This window comes from Dipodomys merriami, unplaced genomic scaffold (assembly GCF_024711535.1).
Source record: "Dipodomys merriami isolate MVZ:Mamm:240054 unplaced genomic scaffold, mDipMer1.0.p SCAF_31, whole genome shotgun sequence".
NCBI lineage: Eukaryota > Metazoa > Chordata > Mammalia > Rodentia > Heteromyidae > Dipodomys > Dipodomys merriami.
This window is the reverse complement of record NW_027204604.1, coordinates 10,582,700-10,605,748: the sequence shown is the minus strand read 5'-3', so window position 1 is coordinate 10,605,748 and position 23,049 is coordinate 10,582,700. Positions and strand designations below refer to the sequence as shown.

The following is a 23,049-nucleotide window of genomic DNA, read 5'->3' as shown; positions in this document are numbered from 1 at the left end:
AAATATATTCCTCATGGCCAGGCCCTGGTGGCTTACTCTTATGATCCTAGTTCCTCAGGAGGCTGAGATCTGAGGATCAGGGTTCAGAGCCAGCCTGGGCAGGAAAGTTCATGTGATTCTTTTTTTTAATTGGAGGGTTTTTTGTTTTGTTTTGTTTTGTTTTTGTCAGTCGTAGGGCTTGAACTCTAGGCCTCAGTGCTGTCCCTCAGCTCTTCAGCTCTAGGCTAATGCTCTACCACTTGAGCTACAGGGCCACTTCCCATGTGATTCTTATCTCTAATTAACCACCAAAAAGCCAGAAGTAGAGCTGTGGCTCAAGTGGTAGCCTTGAACACAAAAACTAAGGGATAGTGCTCAGGTCCTGAGCTCAAGCCCAAGGAGTGGCACAGAGAGGGAGAGAAGAGGGAGGGGTGTGAGAGAGCGAGAGAGCGAGAGAGCGAGAGAGTGAGAGAGAGAGAGAGAGAGAGAGATATCTAAGCTGGGCCAACAGAAGGCATGGAATGGAATGGAGATCCTGGCTACAAAGGGCGTGGTGTATGGGGGGGGAGGGAGGGAGAGAGAGAGAGAGAGAGAGAGAGAGAGAGAGAGAGAGAGAGAGAGAGAGAAGGGCCCAGACAAGGCAGGAGGACACAGCTGGGCCAGATATCCCTGCTTGCCCAAGAGGAGCACACACACACACACACACACACACACACACACACACACACACACACACACACACACACACACTCTTCAACCTTGGCACTAGCCCCAGCCCATAGGCCCTGCTGTGGCCAGGACCATCCCCATCCCCCCTTCCTCCTGGCTAGTGTCCCATTTCACACCCTGGGTCCCATGTCCTCTCACTTCTCACTAGCATCTCACTTCCTGTGATGTGCCTGGATGGGTACCCCGGCTCCCCCACCCCTCCCAACTCAGCAGGGGACACGGGGCTAAGCGACTCCAGCACTGCCAGTGTCAGCCCAGTCTCCTGTCTTTCAGACAAAAGCACTCCCATTAAAAAACAAAGACCTCCCTTCCTTTCTTCCGCCTTCCCTCCTTCTGTTCCTCTCCTTTCCTTCCTTCTTCCCTCCCTCCTTCTCCTTTCTTCCCTCCCTCCTTCCTTCTTCCCACCCTCCTCCTCCTTCCTTGCCCTCTCCCTCTCTCTCTCCCTCTTCGGTCTCCTTCCCTCCCTCCTTCCGTTCTTTCCTTGAGACAAGGTTAAGGAAGTGCAGAATCACAGCGTCTTCTATTCCACTAGGAACCCACCAAAATGAGAGGGAAATAGAGTGCTTTGGGGGGAAGGGGAATGCAAATACTGTCTCTCTAGGCACGCAGAAGATTGTTAGGTACAGACCAGTGCTTTTAAGTAATTAAAGTCTATAGTGTAAGACGAGTGTCTCAATAAACACTTTCTACCCCCACTTTTACATAGGAATTTAAATGCTTATTTACATTTACTTTCGGATATAAAGTTGAACAGATGTCTTGGGGCCTTTCTGGGAATCAAAATGGCTTACATAAATCCTTCAGATCAAAAGATTTTCTGCCATCACAAACTTTCTATTTAATTCTATTGCCAATTCAAAATATTGATGTGGCTTTCCTTCAGGCCCACAGAAAGCAAAGAGGAAAGATCACCCGCCACCCTTGACGCGTTTCAGCCCACGCAAGTTGCTCTTCCTATACTCAGGTCCTTTTTCTACCATAAACATCTTTGCAGGAACAAGACAAAAGGATTTTCTGAGGAACCGAGGTTGCGATGAATGCAAAGGAACCCTTAACGAGCCATTTGAAAACCTTTTCAGAAAATCTGACATGCTATCAGAATTACTTCATCAAATTTGAATTATGCTTCAATAGGAAGCAAACGCCAAGCACATTGCGCCAATGTTTACCTGGAATTCCTTTTCATTGGTTTAACTCTGCAGTCATTTGAAACTCGGGAGCACATTTGCAAACTAAACTGTTCAACACTGAAACTTCTGGTAGATTCTGTGTGAGGCTCTGTGGCTGCTAGTGGATGAGGTTCTAGGCCATTTTGTTGTTGTTGTTGGTGGTGGTGGTCATAGGGCTTGAACTCAGGACCCAGGTGCTATCCCTGAGCTTTTTTTTTTTTTTTTGCTCCAGACTAGTGCTCTACCACTTTGAGCCATAGCTCCACTTACAGTTTTCTGGTGGTTTATTGGAGATAAAAAAAGTGTCACGGACTTTCCTGCCTGGGCTGGCTTTGAACCACTATCCTCAGATCTCAGCCTCTTGTGAGTAGCTAGGATTACAATTGTGAGCCACTGGTGCCCAGCCCCAATGCTGTTTTAAAAGGTTTTCCATCAGTGGCTTTTTGGGAAATTTCTTAAATGATCACCGGATTTTGACAGGAAAATGGGATGCAGGATGTAAGAGTGAAAAGGATTCTGGGAACCAAGGCAGGAGCAGTGGGGATTGGGTGAGGGGGAGCTAAGGTCAAGGAAGCAGCTGGTTTTGAGGAGTCGGTGAGCAAGTTAAGTGTTGTGATTTAATCCCAGCAGGGATCTCTGAGGGAGAATTGGGAAGCTGAAGGCAGAGACCACTATACAACAATTTTGCAATTGTACCAAGTACATAAAAAAAGGAATATGGCATAAAATAGGATAGTAGCTCTGGGAAGACTAAGCCAGGATGGTGTTTTTGTTTATTACCTTATTTTGTGTTTCGCTTGCTTTGGTTTGGTTGGTTGGGGGCGGGTTTTTTGCAGGGCTGAGGACCAGCCTCAAGCCTTCGAGTATATTAGGTAACACCCTGCATCCAGCTACATATCTTGCCTCTGGGGTAAATGGTGGGTTGGTTTGCTTTTGAGAAAAGATCTCAGTAGGTAGCCTGGAACTCTGGATCTTCTGGATCCTCCAGTGTCAGCCTCTGAGTGCTGAGATTCTAAGGGTACATGACTGCACCTGGGACCTGTCCTCTGTAAATACGTGGCAGTTGATGGGGACTGGGGCGGGGGGGGGGGGGGGGGGGCGGGGGGGGGCAGGGAGCTCGGCACTTCCAGGTGTCTGGGAGCCTTTGAATCTGGACGGGGGAGGGGCAAAGGCAAAGCCATGGCCATTGACAGAAGCCACCAGGGCTTCTAAGTCTGCAGCGAGTAAAGCTGTGCTTGGTCCTCATGTCCCTCCCGGACCCAAAAGGCAAAGCCATCCTGTCATCTGCAGAATGCTCACCCGTCTGGGACACCATTGGCTGGGTGGAGGGAGGGAGGCAAAAAGAGAGGGAGGGATGGAGAACAAAGAGGGAGAAGCTTTCCAGAAGTGGCTCTTCTGCCAGGCCTGTACCAGACCCATAGTCCTGGGAAGCCACCATACACAGGCCCAGGGATGAGGGGAGCAAGATGGGAAAGCCAGAGGAAGATGAGAAAGCAAGAGAGCCTAGAGTCATTGAGAAATGGTGGTTAGGAGATGGAATGCACAGGGTAGCGGAGGTCTTTCCTGAGCTTCGCTTCTGCGCTCTATTCTGCAATGAGAACTTGACCTGCCTTATACTCCATAGAGCATTGGGAGGGAGGGGCTCTGCGAGCACGCAGAGGCTTACAGTTATGAACTGACCTCCCCAAAGCGTTCTACCAGTAAGCGGAGAGAGGGTCTCTGAACCAACCAGACCTTATTCGTAAGCATGCGACCCTCATGGATTTGGCCTCCTGCTCCAATCTGGTGTTGGGGTGGAGATCCCATCTCAACATGTCACCCACAAAAACCTGAATTCAAATGATCCTCTCTCAATCAGGATTTTTTTTTTACCACCTCTAACAGAAGTGCTATTTGCTATTCTTTTTCATCTATAGATAACGAGGTAGATCATTCATGTGTTAGAATTGTACGTACTTTTTTGGATTCCTTGTCTTTTTCTTTTCCTGTGGTGAGTGTGATATTTCCTTTCAAAATGATATTAAGTTCTGGATCAAGGGAAACAAAAAGAGAAAAAAAAAAAAACAAAAAAAACAGGCCATGAGAATGTACAAGCCAGCGAAGGACACGACCAGCAATGTGGGGGAGAATGCGCTCCACCCAGGGCATCTGCACAGAAGAAAATTCCTGCTGCCCTCCTTGAGGGAGAAGAGCCTTCCCCCAACCTCTGGAGCTCCAGCAGCCTAGAGCAGCCGCTTGGGCCTCCCCTGGGGACGCGGTTGGACTGGCTGTCATGAGCTAGCTGCTCGTCTGGACGGCTGTTTGCAGCCTTGTCATTGTCCCCGTGTGCCAGCTCTGTGCAGTCCTAAATGTCAGAACAGCAGGAGGATTTTTTTCCCCTCTCTCTGTGTATATTTAAAAAAAAGCACCTAGGGGAGGATAAGGCCCGGTCTGTGTTCAAAGGCTTTGGGGGGTGGTGGGGAGGAGAGGGTGGGGGGAGGCAGCCAGTGGTAGAAATCAGCTTGTGCTGTATTTGGATCAAATACAGTATTTGGATCAAGACTCCTGCGCTTCCACAAACTGAGCCCAGATTCTATCTCTTTCTCTCTCTCTGTGTGTGTGTGTGTGTGTGTGTGTGTGTGTGTGTGTGTGTGTGTGTGCATGCACACCCTGGTCCTGGGACTTGAACTCTGGATCTCACACTGTTGCTTAGCTTTCTTTTGCTCAAGGCTAGCGCTCTACCACTTGAGCCACATTTCCACATCTGGCTCTTGTTTGCTGGCTAATTGGAGTTAAGAGACTCTCAGAGTTTCCTGCCTGCGACTGACTTCAAATCAGGATCCTCAGATCTCAGCTTCCTGTCTTAGTAGCTAGGATTACAGTCCTAAACCACCAGGCTGGCTTAATGGGAGACTTTTAAATGAGCTCCTCAAGCCAAAGAAAGATTTGGGAAGTTTGAAAAGAGGTTAGATCATTTAAGCTCAACCCCCCAGCTGTCCAAACAGTGAGTGAAAAGGAGAAAAGGAGAAAGCAACTGTTGTTTCGATGACTCAGAATTGTTCTAGAACTTTCCACACAGCCTCACCCTAGCATTAAGTGCCATAGGACACTCACATTCCCATCCCCATCCCCATCAATTACTTTTCAGCCACTTCATTCCAATGGCACCAGAGGCTGTGAGACTCTCTGGAGGGGCAAATTCAGAGGCAAGTTCAGCCCTCCCCTGGAGACAGGGCATTCTACCAGGAGCAAGGGTGGCCTTCCAGGGGTACTGCTGACAGGGCCTGTGCCTCTGACCTGATGCCCTGTAGTTGGTTGGCACCAAATGAACCCAGTTAAAAGCAGGCAAAGCTCAGATGTGGGAGGACCAATTTCCTCCCAGCCAGCATTGCCACACTTGGGCTGGCTGCGGGGAATCAGAGGGGCGTCTGGGAGAGCCCTGGTCCTGGGCTCCCTCGCGCACACTGCTTCCTTAGGTGGGTGATGGCCGTCCCCTAAACCTTGTCCTTTTCAAATAAGGCTGGCTGTGCCTGCCCCTCGGGGTAAGCTCCATGCCTCTCCGATTCTAGGATGACCACGAAGTTTCCAGAGGGCATTTGTATGGCTGGTTGAGCTGTCCACTTGAAGGACGTGAAATTGTCCCTGATCCAGGGCAGACCTGGTCCAATGTGTAGCATTTTCTGCCCCATAGTAGAAATTATAAGAAAAATAGAAGGTCTGTGTGGAAAGACAATTTTGAGAGCCAGATGTGAGTTCAAATCTCGGGTCTGTCACTTTTACTCTCCAAACAGACATGGGATTGCTGCTTTGTTTTAGTTGCTGGACAGTATGGGAGTGCCCGGGCCCCACTCTGCATGGCACATGCGAATGTGTGCCTATCTTCAGAGGTCACTGCCCACCTCTGTGATGTTGGCCCCTTGGAGCTTCAGCTAAGCATTGTCAGGGTTAAATGAGATGGTGTATAGTTATTCACTATGGCTTAAAGAGGGTTCTTAAGAAATGTTGGGGAATCTAGTGTGGGAATCTCCAAGCCAGAGTGCCAGAGCACAGATACCACTGCAGGAGAATGGTGTACCCAGGACCCGGGCCTCTGGACCCCCGAGCCCAGCGCTCCCAAATCACCCACTCAGTGACCCCAAAAGGGACCAGCTAGCTGCTGCTTTCTGCTCCCATGGGAATAAAGAGTGCAGTTGGCTTAGGAAAGAAAAATTCAAAGATGGTACAAGCTACTTCATCTTTTCTTGTGTGTGTGTGTGTGTGTGTGTGTGTGTGTGTGTGTGTGTGTGTGTGTGTGTGTGTGTGTGTGTGTGTGTGTGTGTGTGTGTGTGTACCAGTCCTGGAACTTAAACTCAGGGCCTGGACACTGTCCCTGTGCTTTTTAGCTCTAGGCTAGTATGTTTTTTTTGTTTTTTTGTTTTTTTTTTGTCAGCCGTGGGGCTTGAACTCTGGGCCTGGGCGCTGTCCCTCAGCTCTTCAGCTCAAGGCGAGCGCTCTACCACTTGAGCTACAGCGCCACTTCCGGTTTTTTTCTGGTGGTTTATTGGAGATAGGAGTCTCACGGTCTCTCCTGCCCGGGCTGGCTTTGAACCGCGATCCTCAGATCTCAGCCTCCTGAGTAGCTAGGATTACAGGCGTGAGCCACCAGCGCCCGGCTCTAGGCTAGTATGTTTTGAACCAAAGCTCCCCTTTGGCTTTTTCTGGTGGTTAATTGGAGATAAAAGTCTCATGGACTTTCCTGTCCAGGATGGTTTTGAACCATGGTCTTCAGAGCTCAACCTCTTGAGCAGCTAGGATTAGAAGCATGGGCTACCAGCTTAATAGTCACAAAACAACTTCATCCAACAAAATTATTTAAAAAATAATTTCATCCAAAAGAAATTAACGATGGAATGTATTTGTTGAAACAAAGAAGAAGTTGAGATTTCAAAGGAAGTTCAGCATTTGCCTGTAGAAACTTCTGGTTTTAAGGAACCTGGCTCTAGTTAGCTCAATCCTTCTCCCAACTTCCCATCCAACTGAGTCTCAGAGCGAACACAGATATGGAATTACAAGTTTCTTGGGTAGCCCCAGGGCCTTTTTTTCCTGGCTCAGTGTGCAAGCAGGCACACACACCACTTAAAGCTGCACCAATCATGCAATCATGCGGGGCAGGGGATTCATGAGCGCACAGTTGCTAGCTAGTGGTACAAGTTATGGCAATACCTTCCATGTTATCCTGAGAGTTACGCAGCTTTCTGAGTTCCTTCACCACAGGTTGTTCATAAGGAGGTAAGACCAGCAACTGCACCAGTTTCTTTTCATATAGTTTTCTGGTAGAAGCTGAGAAAGAATTGGGAGAACAAATGTAATTGTTCTGCTTTTGTGTATGATCTACTGGCTTCAAGGTATTCTATTAATTTAGCTGGGTACCAGCAGCTCAGGCCTGTAATCCAAGCTCCTCAGGAGGCTAAGATCTGAGAATCCAGATTCAAAATCAGCCCCAGCAGAGTCTGAGACTCTTCTCTCTAGTTAACCAGCAAAAAAACTGGACCTAGAGGTGTGGCTCAAGTAGTAGAATGCCAGTCTTGAGTGAGAAATTAAGGGAGAACCCTGAGTTTAAGCCCTATTACTGGCACACACACATATGCATATGCACATGTGCATGTGCATGCACATGCACACCCACACCCACACAGATAATCTTTTTTTTTTTTTTTGTCGGTTGTTAGGCTTGAACTCTGGGCTTGGGCGCTGTCCTTGGTGCTTCAGCTCAAGGTGAGTGCTCTACCACTTGAGAAAACCACTTCTGGTTTTCTAGTAGTTTATTGGAGATAAAGAGTCTCACGGATTGGGCTGGGAAGGTGGCTCAGTGGTAGAGCGCTTGCCTTGCATGCATGAGGCCCTGGGTTCAATTCCTCAGCACCACATAAGCAAAAAGAAAAAAGCCGGAAGTGGCACTGTGGCTCAAGTGGTAGAGCACTAGCCTTGAGCTGAAGAGCTGAAGGACACGCCCAGGCCCAGAGTTCAGGCTCCACGACTGGACCCCCCCCAAAAAAAAAAAAGAGTCTCACGGACTTTCTGGGCTGGGCTGGTTTTGAACCGCGATCACGATCCTCAGATCCCAGCCTCCTGAGTAGCTAGGATTACAGGCATGAGCCACCGGTGCCCAGCTGACACAGGTAATCTTTTTTTTTTTTTTTTTTTTTTTTTGTCGGTCGTGGGGCTTGAACTCTGGGCCTGGGCGCTGTCCCTCAGCTCTTCAGCTCAAAGCGAGCGCTCTAGCACTTGAGCTACAGCGCCACTTCCGGTTTTCTGGTGGTTTATTGGAGATAGGAGTCTCACGGTCTCTCCTGCCTGGGCTGGCTTTGAACCGAGATCCTCAGATCTCAGCCTCCTGAGTAGCTAGGATTACAGGTGTGAGCCACCAGCGCCCGGCTGACACAGATAATCTTTAACTGAGACCTAGCCCCTTCTATTACTGGTTAATACTATGACTTTAAAAATGAAGTGGATTCCACAGTCACTCAACCCTCTCCCTCTAGTCTACAAACACTTAGGTGGTGCCTGTACACACTACCCACAGGCAGGCAATGCACCCGAGAACAAGGAAACATACAGGCATTTTGTCTATGGAAGCTACAGACAATAACACTGTAGATGAAGAAAACAGAGCATATCCTAGCCAGGCAATGGTGGCTCACACCTGTAATCCTAGCTACTCTGGAGGCTGATATCTGAGGATCACGATTCAAAGCCAGCCTGGGCAGGAAGGTTTGTTAGACTCATCTCCAATTAACCACCAGAAAACTGGAAGTGGTGCTGTGGCTCAGGTGGTAGAGTGCTTGCCTTGAGCTGAAGAGCTCAGGGAAGAGCTCAGGCCCAGAGTTCAAGCCCCAAGACCAACCCCCCCCAAATCCAAACCACAAACAAACAAAAATAAGCATATCCTAAATACCCAAACACAACAGGAGGTAGAATTAAAAAATCTACTTTAAACTGTTGGAAAAAACAATAACAACTCAGGCCCCCTGAACTCATACTGTATTTCTAATCTGTACAAATCTGGTGTATTTATCACTTCTTCCCTCTGTATGGTTTTTTCTTGTTATTCTATTTAATTATTATTTATTTTTTGGCAATACTGGATTTAACTCAGAACCTAGCACTTGCCAGGTAGATAGCCTCCCATGAGCCAGGACTCCAACCCTTTTTGCTTTAGGTTTTTTTTTTAATTGGGTCTCCATTTATTCCCTAGCTTCCCCAACCATGAGCCTATGTAGCTGGGGTGATGGCCTTGAAATCTTCCCTATCTCTGCCTCCTGAGTGGCTGGGCTTACAGGGCCACTACACCTAACCTATTTCTATTTTCATGATTCTTATTGCATACATTCCTTTATTGTAAGGGTTTTTTTTGTTTGTGTTTCTTTGTTTGTTTGTTTTTTTTTTTTTTTTTTTTTTTTTGTCGGTCGTGGGTCTTGAACTCTGGGCCTGGGTGCTGTCCCTCAGCTCTTCAGCTCAAGGAGAGCGCTCTACCACTTGAGCTACAGCGCCACTTCCGGTTTTCTGGTGGTTTATTGGAGATAGGAGTCTCACGGTCTCTCCTGCCTGGGCTGGCTTTGAACCGAGATCCTCAGATCTCAGCCTCCTGAGTAGCTAGGATTACAGGCGTGAGCCACCAGCGCCCGGCTGTTTGTTTGTTTTTTTGATTCCAGTCCTAGGGCTTGAACTCAGGGCCTGAGCACTGTCTCTGAGCTTTTTTTTGCTCAAGACTAGTGCTCTACCACTTGAGCTATAGCTCCACTACTGGCTTTTTGGTCAGGGACTTTCCTGTCCAGGCTGGCTTTGACCCATGATCCTCAGATCTCAGTCTCCTAAATTGCCAGGAGTGCCAGCTGTAAATCGCTTTAAATGAGGTCATTTGCAAACCACAAATGTGAGTCCTTCAGTTTGCCCTAGACATACGTAGTATGGGGCCAGGAGAAAATCCAAGCCGTTCAAGATGGATCTGCAAGTCACAGTTGCTCAGACACTGCACGTCTACCATAGTGAGAGCAGCGTGGTCTTTTCTTACAGTGGAATCCCTGCAATCATAAGACATGAAGTTCTTGAATCCAGCTTCACATAGAAGTGCAAGATTGCTACTCACCCACAAAAGGGCTCACAGCCCCATCTCCTGCTCTTAGAGGTACAACAGATGATAAACATGTATCACTGCTGTGCGGCTCTCCACCTAGAACCCCTGTAAGGATCAGGGGGTCCCCTTATGAAGCCTTGGGAGGGTGTAGTATCAACACAGAATTCTTGGGATTCAATTGACATTTTCTATACAACTAACTCCTCCGAAACTCACTAAGACTCAAGCTCTGTGAAAAGATAAGTTAATTAAATAGGAAAGGGCTGAGAGAAAAAATTTTTTTTGCAAGTTAAATGAAAGTTATTTATCCCTGGCCTCCTTTGATGGGAGTGCAGAGTACAGAACACTCAGTTATTGCAAACAGTAGTGGTTTTCACACTTGCAATTTAACTCTGAGCATAACGAGATGGTTGTTTTTAATTAACCACCAGCAGACTTTGTAATTGCTGAATTGGCATTTGGAGAAAAAAAAGTCAACTATTCATTCTCTGGCACACAAATTGATTTATATAGATTGGTGCAAATCTTGATATGGGACTCTAAACGCACACAGCCTAAATTCCATCACTGATCCTCCATGGAGCTCTTAATTTCTCCCTACAAACCCAAGCCTCACCCTGACACCTACTTCACAAAATCCTGAAAAAGACAGACCCATTCGTCAGGCCTTTTCACAGAGATTTTTTTAATTTAGGAGTTTATTTGTTGTACCTCATTTCTATCATGTTTCAAGGCTTTTTAATATTGTAGTGAAAACGATCGCAAGATAATTACTCAGCATAGGAGGATCTAGACCAATTTTAAGTAATGACTTGGCTTTTATTGGACATCAGTCAATGTCCAATTAGGAAGAACATTGTATACAAGCTTGAAAATGCCATGGATTGTTAAGACTTGTTCAGGGACATCTTAGCTGGCCTGTCTTCTGTGTAAAAGCTAAGCTTTATTATTATTTTTTTTTCCCGTACAATAGGCACTTAGTAAATGTTAGCGTCTTCTTTTCCTATGAGTTCCAGAAGCTTTGTGTATGTTACTGGTCATAGGCTTGAATTCAGGGCCTTGGTGCTATTCTTGAGCTTTATTGCCCAAGGCTAGCCTCTGTTTTTATTTTATTTTTATTTATTTATTTATTTATTTTGGGTCCAGTCATGGGGCCTGAACTCTGGGCCTGGGCGCTATCCCTCAGCTCTTCAGCTCAAGGCTAGCGCTCTACCACTTGAGCCATAGCTCCCCTTCCAATTTTCTGATGGTTATTGGAGATAAAAGTCTCATGGACTTTCCTGCCCAGCTTGGTTTCAAACCATGATCCTCACATCTCAGCTCCTGAGTAGGCGTGAACCATGGTACCAGGCTGAATAAAGACAACTTTTTTTTTTTTTTCCCGTCATGGGGCCTGAACTCTGGGCCTGGTCGCAGTCCTTCATCTCTTCAGCTCAATGCTAGTGCTCTACCACTTGAGCCACAGTGCCACTTCCGGCTTTTTCTGTTTATGTAGTACTAAGGAATCAAATCCAGGGCCTCATGCATGCAAGGCAAGCGCTCTACCACTGAGCCACCTTCCGAGCCCTGTAACCACTTTTAAACCACTAGGAAGCAGCCAACACCAGCGTGGGGGCATTAAATCTTAGCACCTCAGATGTTTTTGTGCAGTGGCTTAGGCAGATCCGGTGACATTTGTCCTTAAGAACAGCTCTCTGTTGTTCCCCCCATTTCCCCAGAATAACCTTCCAGAGAGCCCTCATCCATCTCAAGTGGCACTGGACAATTGCCTAGACGGAACACACATATGGAAGAAAAAATTGCTCAAAGGAATCCAACTGCACGATTAATCCACTTACCCCTTTCACATGGTGTCTAAAGTCTATGCAATCAGGCTGGTTACTAAAGCTGGGACAGTTTCATCCTAAGGTTTCCACTAGCAACCAATCCCTCTCTGCCTGTTAGATATTATGGTAATCATAATACTGACAGTATGACATCAGTAACCCTCATAGCAACAGACTGATGTAGAAATCAGATGATTAATTTAACCTAAGTTCAAGCAGAAGGAGACACCGGTCGGCTTGGTAGGCAGACAGCCATGATGAAATGTCAAGAGAGGAGAGAAGCTACCACTATACACAGGAAGCAAGGAAATACAACCCAGCTGAACGGTGCCCGGAAAGGGAAGAGAAAAAAAGAGAAATCAAATGAGTGCTGGTGTCTAGACCACCATTAAAAGACCTACAGTCATGGATGGATAGGGAGGCCATTTACTCTAGGGAGAATAGGAAGCTGGAAGAAACATCTGTTGGGTAAGGCTTTCTTACTTAAGAAAACTAGACCCAGAAGCTGAGCACCAGTGGCTCATTCCTCTAATTCTAGTTACTCAGGAGGCTGAAATCTGAGGATCATAGTTCAAAGCCAGCTTCAGCAGGAAAGTCCGTGAAACGATCTCCAATTAACTAGTAAAAAGCCAAAAGTAGAGCGGTGGCTCAAGTGGTAGAGCACTAGCCTTGAGTACAAACACTAAGGGACAACATTCAGAACTTAAGCCCCATTACCAACACACACACACACACACACACACACACACACACACACACACACACACACACAATTAGAATCAGGTTTAAGGGCAGGTCAAAAGTTGCAGAAGTTATAGCTTTTGTCAGTCATAGCTTAAACTTGGGGCCTAGGTGCTGTTCAGCTTTGGCCTCTTTTTTTTTTTCTCTCTCTCTCCTTCCTTCCTTCCTTCCTTCCTTCCCTCCTTCCTTCCTTCCTTCCTTCCTTCCTTCCTTCCTTCCTTCCTTCCTTCCTTCCTTCCTTTCTTTCTTGCCTGTCCTGGGGCTTGAACTCAGGACCCGGGCACTGTCCCTGAACTTCTTTTGCTCAAAGCTAGCACTCTACCACTTGAGCCACAGCACCACTTCCAGCTCTTTCTGTTCGTGTGGTACTGAGGAATCAAACCCAGGGCTTTATGCACGCTAGGCAAGTACTCTACCACTAAGCCACATTCCCAGACCCAGCTTTGGCCTTTTGAAAATACTTTCGTGTCCCAGCCCATTCCATCCTCTGGAGGCTCCTCTAACGATACAGATATCTGCTGTCAAAACACTGCCTCTTGTTTCTCCTCATGTACCACAGCACCAGGCTTTTTGCTTTATTTTGTTTAAGGAGAGACCTGTCTAACTATTAGCTGGAGTCTCTTAAGAAATACGGTTGCAATTTTAAAAACAATTATGCAAGACAAAATGTAACTGTGAGAAAACACACAATGCTTTGATTAAACACCAGGGAAAGGGGAATCTGAGGATTGCATCTGAGACAGTGGAGTACTTCAGCTTAGAGTCAGACCCCCCAGCTCTGACTTACCAGGTAGGGCTTTAAGGGTAAGCTACTGACCCCATTGTGCCTTTTATCTGCAATGGAGACCCCTCTCTAGGGCTGAGATGAAGATTCATTCAGTTACAGTTTACAAAATCCTTGTATTCAGCAGTAAGTATTGTGAGTTCTGGAAAATACATTTTGATTAAGAGTCCAATCTTCAAGAAGTTTCCATGTCTTCCTCAAGAGGCTCTCTCTCTCATGTACAAGCCCATGGGAGCACTGTGCCAGCAGCCCTTTCCAGATCATGGAAGAGAGCTAAGCATTTTTAGGAGCTGTGGGAGATGGCTGGGAAGGTTCAGGGAGTGCTCCCAGGCTGTGCTCCAAAGTTTCTGAATAGATCATCAGTTTCCAAACAAACATGCCATGCAAACATTTAGCAACATCCAAACACTGGATTCACCAAACAAAGACTTCGAAAATTGACACATTTGTTTCCATCAAAGCAAATAAATGATAGGCTTGGGTATATTAGGATGCACAAGCATTTTGTTTACATTTTCCCCAATTGCTTTCAACAAAAAGGCTGCCAGCAGGTGGAACCGCTTCCATTTTCCACAGGGAGGGGGCAGCGGCGGCGGCAACTGCTGCCACGAGAAGGGAATTGCTCAAACTGGGTTTAAACCCAGTTTGGTTGGGACGGGATGAAAACAGAGGTCTCACCTAACCTTCGTGGGCTGAGCCACTGATTCTGTGCCAACTATTCAATCAATCACTCTGGCTGAAGATTTTCTCTTAAAGAATCAATCACTGCATGCATAACCCTATCCACAACCCCAGTGCCAGCAGTATTTCCATGGAAGAATTCCTATGAATATTCCAAGATTCCTATGAAGAAGAATCTTGGAATATTTGGCTCTGATGTTTGCAGCATTTCCATCTGCGTAGTCCTGGACAGTGGCTTGGTTTGGGGGTTTTTCTGGGGGAGGGGGAGGGCTGGGGAGAGGAGGGTGGTGGTGTTTGTTTTTTATTCTCACCGTAGCTGCAGAGACATTTGATTCCCTTTCTTGAGGGAAGCAAGTTTTAATTGCCAATCCACTAGGTATTCAGCATGATAAGGTATCTAAATCCTGAGAGCTTCCTCCGTTCATTAAAATGGAGATCCGATTTCTCTTTCCTTAATGCCACATGCTGTTATTAAACTGAAATAATGGAACTAGTAAAAGCCAGATGTCACTTCAGTCTCAGGTTTGATGCGGGGCACAATTTCCTCTCCTCAGCTCTAATCTGCCAGTTATTTACTAACCCCATCCTTGGGAAGAATACACAATTTAAATGTAAATGCAATTTACGTAGGGGAGCAGATAGTAGATTTGCAGTTTCAATGGCCAATAACCATTTGCAAAGGGGAGAACCCACCAAAGCACCAATCAGCAGCTGTCAATCTCCAGTTTACATCAGTCACCACCTCGAGAACTTTCTTCCTGGAGCCACCTGCCTCTGAGCCTCAGCTACCAGGCAAACAGAAGTGGGGACACAGCCATTTCCCCACATATTTCTAGCTGAAGTTACTCCTGACGGGGAGGAGGGGACGTGTGGCTTTCAGTGACCTAAACTCATGGCTATCGTTGTTGAAATCATTCCTTGACCAATTTCACCAAATGCTAGTCAGGCACTGGGTGGCTCACGCTGGTAATCCATGCTACTCAGGAGGCTGAGATCTGAGGATCACAGGATTTCCAACGAGGGCAGGAAAGTCTTTAAGACTCTTACCTCCAATTAACCACCAAACAAACCTCCCACCCCACCCCTAGCCCCCAATAAGCAGGAAGTAGAGCTCAAGTAGAATACCAGCCTTGAGTGAAAAAGCTAAGGAACAGCATCCAGGCCCTGAGTTCAAACCCCAGTATCATCATGCACACACACACACACCCCTACACATACCACACATAATTATTAACCATTTCCCATGGGAGATGCTGTCTTAGAAGGATCTGACCGTCTTCCTTAAGAGAAAAGAAACAAACCAGGACAAAAAAGTAGGATTACATGTCAACAGGGAAGCCATCACTGGGAGTGCCTAAGGGTGAATCAGGCTGAGACTTTCAGGGTGAGCAATAGTGCATCCTGTCAAAATCAGCTACATCATGGTCTAGGAGTGTGGGAAGCCAGGAGGAACGCAGTCAGGAGAGCTGGGCCTAGGGGCACGCACCTGTAATCCCAGCACTTGAGAGGCTGAGGCAAAGCGATCAGGAGTTCTGAGCCAGCTGAGGCTCCATAAATAGGACCTTATCTCAGAAACAAAACAAGAAGGAAAAGGAATCCAGCTGGATGGGTTGGGGCCAATTTGTGAAGCTTTCACCTTCAGGCATACTGAAGTTCTAAGTGGGCCAGGAGCCATGACTAAAGGTAGCTGGATGATGAGCGGAGAGTCTGCTGGGGGCGGGGTAGAAGGTATCATAGCAGTCTAGGAAAGAGATGATTCAGTTTGGAGGAGGCCCAGGGACAGATGCATGATTCATGAAAGCTTGCGGCTGCCTGACCGGTGTCTCTTCGCTCGGCTTGCAGAGCACCTTCCCAGTCAGTTCCCAGCCTTAGTCGCAGCCTGGAGCCTGCTTACATAAGAAACCATATGGAGTTTGGTCTACACGGCACCGACACTTCAAAAATTAGTCTGCACTTGTCTAGTCAGCCCTTGATTATCCACACCACTTGAAGGCAGGAAAGACACAGATAATCCATAACTCTCTTCTATTTGGCTTTGGAATTAATTACACCTTTTAGGCCAAATTTGCCTTCCTAATTAATCTTTCTTAGGCTAATATTAAAATTAACTAAAATTCTCTGAGCTCCTGCCAGCTGGGCAGAGAAAGGAGAGCAGGAAGGGAAGCTAGGGGTTGGGGGGAAGGGAGGCTAATGCTGCGCAGGCCTTGGATCAACCCAGGGGAGAAGCTGGGTCTGGTTCACTGACTCCTGCTCTGTAATTAGGGACTCTAGCTCCTGGGGTTCAATCCTCAAGCAACTACTAAGCGATGAGCTCCTACCAAGCACTGAGCATCGAGCTACAGCTGAAGATAAAAAGGAGAATAAAGGCTTGGCCCTGGTGGCTCAGGCCTGTAATCCTAAATACTCAGGAAGCTGAGATTTGAGGACCATGGTTCAAAGCCAGCCCAGGCAGGAAAGCCAGCCCAGGGGCTTGAACTCTGGGCCTGGGCGCTGTCCCTCAGCTCTGCAGCTCAAGGTGAGTGCTCTACCACTTGATTCACAGCGCCACTTCCAGTTTTCTGGTGGTTAATTGGTGATAAGAGTCTCATGGGCTTTCCTGCCTGGGCTGGCTTTGAACTATAATCCTCAGATCTCAGCCTCCTGAGTAGGTAGGATTACAGGCATGAGCCACTAGCACCTGACTCAGGAGACTCTTATCTCCAATTAACCAGTAATAATCCATAAGTAGAGCTGTGGCTCAAGTGGTAGAGTACCAGTCTTGAGCAAAAAAGCTCAGGGACAACACCCAGGCCTTGAGTTCAAGTCCCAGGCACAGGAAAAAAGAAAAAAGAGGAGGAATGAAGGCAGTTTTTCTGCTCTAGGAGCCTCTGTGCTGGGGGCACGCGCGGGTGGTTTTATCTGGTATAGAGAGTGCTCTGGCAGCATCTTCCCTCCAAAAAAACAGACACAAATAAGGTTAATGATGAGAAAGCAAAAGCCCAATAATTCTGTATGAAACAAAGGGAGAAACATTGCCTAATTGCCATTTTACAAACACAACAGCAAATATGCTTCTCATAAACCATGTGCATAATTTCTTGTTGCAGTAAACTAAATTAGTAAATAATGTGAAGTAAGATGTGATCTTCTCTAGCAATTGTCAAATGTGGATGCACTAGCCACCACCTCTGTACCAATGTAGACAGCTCTCGTGGAGTGCTGAGGGGCCCAGAGCCCCCCCAGTCCAGGACACCCATGACAGTCCATTATCTGCCTTACACACTGGCCTCCTGCATAGACTGCACAAAAGAAAAAAAATAAAGCTTCCATTGCTACATCAAAGTAAAGAAAAGGCTGCCTATAGACCTTGCTTTTCAAGCTGCTACTTAAAACCAAAATGGTTCTCCCTCCCACTCTTCCATGAGGACAAGCAAGTCACCTGGCCTTGCATTGTACTTCTTGACCTCAAAGGGATTATAGGAATACAGATGAAGAATAAAGGCTGAAGGAGTGGGTTGCTCAGGCCTGTAATCCTAGCTAACTCAGGAGGCTGAGATCTGAGGATCATGGTTCAAAGCCAGCCTGGGCAGCAAAATCTGTAAGACTCATCTCCAATTAATCACAAACACACACACACACACACACACACACACACACACACACACACACACACACACACACACACACACACACACACGCCAGAAGGGGAGCTGTGGCTCCAGTGGTAGAGTGCTAGCCTTGAACAAAATAAAAAGCTTATTGACAGTGCCCAGGCTCTGAGTTTAAGCCTCAGGATTGACACTAGATCATAGATAGATAGATAGATAGATAGATAGATAGATAGATAGATAGATAGATAGATAAACAGACAGACAAATGGATGGATACCCGTGAATCCACTCGCAGAATACTCTGCACTTCCAGCAAGGTGTGAGCCCCAAGTCCCTTTTGCTCTTAGGGTTCTTCCATTATTCTGGGGCTGCTCTGCCTCTGGAGAAGGTTCCTACAGTGAGAGCCAGTGTCAGGATTACAGGCATGCCAGGCAGGACAGACCCCAGAGGGCAGAGAGGGAGACTGGGAAGTCCTATGACATGTTCAGCAGTAAAGAGGGAATTCAGGGGGGTTCTGACCTACCAGCATCTCACACCCAGAACTCAGAGCCTGGCCTCAGCTGAATCCTCTGTACCACAGAGAAAGCCCAGGCTTTCTCACCTGGCAGATGCACTAGTACTAACAGGTAAGGCCTGGGCTAAAGCACTGCAGGTGTTCATGATCCTGTTCATGGCAAGCGTTCCTGGAAAGTTCACAGTGTGAGCTGTGTGTGAGGCCCGTGCTAGGCAGCTCCGTGGGGAGGGGACACCATTCTCCTCCTCATTTAGTGCCTACTGGGATCCCAGGAGAACTCAAAGTAGCTCCTCCTCATAAAGATCAGCCAGGGACCTGCTTCTGCTCAAAGGATATTGAGGGAGAGAACATTCTAGAAGAGTGGGCTTACCTACAACAAGAGCACAATGCTGTCCAGCAGTAGGAAGATAGAACACCTTATAACAGGAGACTCAACAGAACAGAAGGATAAATAAAATAGTAGGACTTCCACTCCTGTCCTTAAAACCAGGAGAGGTAATCATCATCCTAACATTTCTGGAGGCTGAGATCTGAGGATCAGAGTTCGAAACTAGCCCAGGCAAGAAAGTCTTATCTCTAACCATCAGAAAACCAGAAGTAGAACGGTGGCTCAGTGTGGCAGAGCACTATCCTTGAGCAGAGAAGCTGAGGGACAGGCCCTGAGTTCAAGCCCCATGACCAACAACAACAACAAAAAGTTCTGTTTAGATAGACTCTCAACAGAAGTAGCTGGGCCTGGTGGCATGTGCCCATCATCCCAGCCTCAGTGGGAAGTGTAAAGTAGTGTAAAATGGGAGGAGCAGGTACAGGGTTGGATATTTCCTGAGCATGGGAGGTAACTGGGTGACCAACAATGGGCAAAGCTGAAAGGCTGGCAGGGGCTGGATGGCAAAGCTCCTTTGATGGCAAAAGGCCAGGCGAAAATGGGTATAAACTTGGACTAAGGTAGTCCCCGTGGAGACAGGGTGGGCATGAGGGAAATTTGGGAGGGAGAGCCAACAGAATTTGGTAACAGGTGAAAGGTAGGATACAGAGTGGGGGCTGATAAGGATGACTCTGATGTGTGGCTTCAATGCCTTAGTGGATAGAGGAAGGAAGGTCAGAGGGAAGAGACTAGATTCCCAGCTGGGCCCCCCACAGCCTTGAGAGTCTGGAGAGGGACACCAGGTCTACCCCAGCCCCAGTCAGGAAACCAACTGCTCCAGCAGCTTCCCATCAGACACTTGCTTTAGGCCATTCCAAGTGATCGCCACCACCCCTAGCCCTCCATGGCTGGCACTACCCGCCTCCACCTCTGGTCACCCAGAGCCTTCAGCAAGACACTTCTGAATCATTTGGGGGGGCAATGGGGAGTCCAATACAATGTTGTGGTGACTCCACAGGGCCCGTGTGGGAAGGGAGGGCACACTGAGCCCAGCCAGAGGGATTTGGTGGTGCTTTTTCAGGGACTAATCTTACCAGGATAGAAGGGGTTCCCTAAAACCATGTTACAGCCCACAGTTTCGTAGCTCTGTCCAAATCAATGCACCACTGTCTCAGGAAGGAACAAAAGGAACGGGAGTTTGTTGGGAACAATACACACCACACCTGGGCCAGGAAGCAGCCTGGAATGGGATCAACCTTTCTATCCTCATCCGGGGATTTTTGCATGAACAGATTTATTAGAAGAGACATAATAAGGTGGCCTGTGGAGATAGCTGGGAAGAAGAGGAGGAGGAGGAGGAAGAGATCCCCAAATGCAATCTAAACAGATGAGAGTGGGTAAGACAAGTGCCTGTCTCCAGAAATGACTCTTCCAGTCTCCTCAGTCTGCTTTTTTAGCTATTATCTGTCCTTGCTGCACCTTGCCCTAGAAGGGCATTTTTCTCGGCTGTCTATTTTGGTGTGTGTGGGGGGAGGGGGAGGACAGGCATTTGGGGTCATTGTCTGGGAATGAATCCTGGACAGCAGGAGGCTGCTGCTCCCCGCTCTTTGTCCCCATCATCTGTCACCCAGCGAGGGCAGCCGGCAGCGAGGCTGCGGACTGCCTAATGAAGACAGAGAGGCGGTTCCGGCTGGGCACAGGTGCCACTTCCCCATTAACAGAGGTGACATTCCGAAACACTACTCATTACAGAGCAGACATTGGACAGGCCTGGGACACATATTGATGGCAGCAGGGCCAGCCAGCGTCTGTCTCAAATCCCATTGCCCCTGAGCGAGCGAGCGAGGGAGAGGACAAGAAAGAAGCAAGCATCCGGAGTGTCAAACTTGCAGAAAAATGAATTCTTACCACCCTTGACTTTGGGGGGAGGAGGGAGTCCAGTGGGTGCTAGCCCACCCACAGATCCTTAGCTTTAGACCAAACATAAGGTATACCAGCTCCTGGAGAATTATCCAGGTTCTGATCTCCTAGGAAGGACTTGATGGTCCAGACGGCTGTGGAGGGAGCCTACCCCTCAAAACCTCAAAATCAGACCTGGATCTGGAATCCTGTGAAGTTCTGCTTTTAAGACAAGAATGTACCCCATGCTAGTGGCTCACACCTGTAACCCTAGCTACTCAGCAGGGCTGAATCTGAGCCACCCTGAGCAGTAAAGTCCATAAGATGCATTTCCAATTAACCACCAAAAAGCCTGAAGTGGAGGTGTGGTTCAAGTGATAGACTACCATCCTCGAGGGGGGGTGAGGGAGCTAAAGAACAGTCCTCAGAGGCCCCGAGTTTAAGCCCCAGTAGCAGCACAAGAAGAAAGGAAGAAGAAAAAAAGGACAGAGTAGGTTCATCCATGCTCTAGCCAGGAGGTATGAAGGTGTGCTGTGGAAAATAATTTCCAGAGAGACAGACATCAGAGCGGAGGGGCAGGTGGACGAGAGGAGAAGAGGAAAGAACAGGGCAGTCCCTCTTGTCCTAGCGTGGAATACAGTTCCCTTGAGACAGGAACAACCTCCATATTGCCTTGCAGAAGCAGGAATGGAGTTTCTGCAGCTCCTCGTGTCAGGTACCAAGTGGCCAAAGGAAGAGATTGTCTTCCCAGGCCACCCGTGCCCACACAGCCCCAGGCACACCCCACTGGGCCCTGGGCTGCCCACCAGCGTAGGTAGGCCCTGCTGGCGCATGCGTGTTTCACTTCACTGCCACCCCCCCCACACACACAGCAGGGCGCCCCCGCCCCCGCGCCACTCAGCTCTAAACCCACAGCAGACGGAACTCGACTTAAAAATAACTATTTTGACAGTTGCGATGTAAATATGTGAGTGACGCGTGGGGCTGTTTTTCCTTTACACTTCCCTCACCCCTCACTCCCTACCCCAGCCCCGACTAGGCTGAGACGATGGGAGAGCTCCACCTGCAGGATGCTCCCCAAAATGCAGCAGAAGGAGATGTCCTGAGCACTTAGCTGGGAGAACCCCAGCCCACCTTCACCACCCAACCATCTTGAGTTTGGAGGCAAATACATTTAATCAGTAGATCTTGTCTATATCCTGACAAAGGAGAAATTGCCTAAGATACCAGTTAGTTTAATGAACTCTGATCTCTCTCTCTCTCTCTCTCTCTCTCTCTCTCTCTCTCTCTCTCTCTCTGGTCGGGGCTTGAAGTAAGGGTTTTGCTCAAGGCTAGTGCTCTACCGCTTTGAGTCACAGCACCTTTACCAGTTTTCTGGTGGTTAATTGGAAATAAGAGTCGCATCGACGTTCCTCCCTGGTCTGACTTCAAACGTTGATGCTCAGATCTCAGCCTCCTGAGTAGCTAGGATTGTAGGTGTGAGCCCCTAGTACTCACACTTTCTTCCCATACTTGGTCTTCAATTTGATCTGTGCTTCCAGTGTTTACTCTGTACCAAGCACCGTAGATCCACGCCGAAGAATACATGAGGTATGCAAAATGCACAACTTGCCATTTGTAATTCTTACCTGGCTGAGAGCCAAGACTACAGCACAGCACTTTAGGCCTGCCAGCTTCTCTTCTCTTCTTCTTCTTCTTAAACAGCATCATGGAAATGAGGGGACATGATGTTTTCCAGGATTCCTATCTGTCTCTGTGGAAAAAGGTTGGAGTGGGGGGTAGAGATGAGTTAGAGAAAAAGAAGAGGAAGGGAAAGGGAGGAGGGTGGATTGGAGAGAAAACAACTGTGTGCAGACACCTCCGGCAGCCATGAGGTAAGAGAAATTCTTGGAGAGCTCCAGCTATCCTATTCTGAGACCTCTTCCCCTACCAGGTGGGGTACCTCGGCCAGGTACCTGCTGAGGCTGGAGGGGGCGGGGGGAGGGCTTCTTTTCCTAATACAGCATGATCCTGCTGGGTGCTGGTGGCTCATGACTGTAATTCTAGTTACTAAGGAGGCTGAGATCTGAGGATCAAGATTCAAAGCCAACCTAGATAGAAAAGTCTGTGAGACTCTAATCTCCAATTCACCAGCAAAAAACTGAAAGTAGAACTGTTGCTCATGTGGTGGGTAGAGTGCCAGCCTTGAGAGAAAAGAGTGAGCAGAGTAGCACTCAAGCCCTCGGTTCAAGCCCCAGTAGCAGTACGAAAGAAAAACAAAACAAAACTCATTCCACCATAATAGTAGATTCTAGGGACAAATGCCTTGATGCTGCTCAGAAGATCAAAGCCTAAAGTCAGAGTGCTAATGAGATGTCAGGAAGAGGTTCCTAGAAAGAAGGGGAAATTGGGAGCAATAAGGTCCACCTGTGACCCCCAGAGAAGGCTCTTTACAGCAGTTGCTAGCATGGCCATTGCTATCATCTGCATGGCCATTGGCAGTCTGTAGATGTTGGTAAAGGGGAGAGAAAAGCATCCTTCTATTAGCCTTTCCTTTTCTCTCTGTCCTTCAAAATGAGCTTAAATTCTGTCTCCCCTGACCCATGCCCACTCTGTAAACCATCGAGTCCTCTTAGGCCCCTGGTACTCGCAAAGCCCTTTGTTTATATTCTACCCAAGTCATCTTGTACTCTTTGAACCTG

The 23,049-nt window shown here is 47.7% G+C and overlaps 1 protein-coding gene across 1 annotated transcript in view; it reads right to left on the bottom strand.

The window, feature by feature from the left end:
- Lemd1 (LEM domain containing 1) overlaps positions 1-11,884 on the bottom strand; it is a 29,495-nt gene extending 17,611 nt beyond the window's left edge. Inside the window, exons 1-4 of the mRNA XM_070041456.1 lie at positions 11,808-11,884; positions 9,798-9,916; positions 7,059-7,175; positions 3,834-3,904 (exon numbers count right to left, since the gene is read on the bottom strand). Coding sequence (XP_069897557.1) covers positions 3,834-3,904; positions 7,059-7,175; positions 9,798-9,879 — 270 coding nt within the window. The 5' untranslated portion in view covers positions 9,880-9,916; positions 11,808-11,884. The remainder of the gene's footprint in view (positions 1-3,833; positions 3,905-7,058; positions 7,176-9,797; positions 9,917-11,807) is intronic.
- Between the last annotated feature and the right edge of the window lie 11,165 nt (positions 11,885-23,049).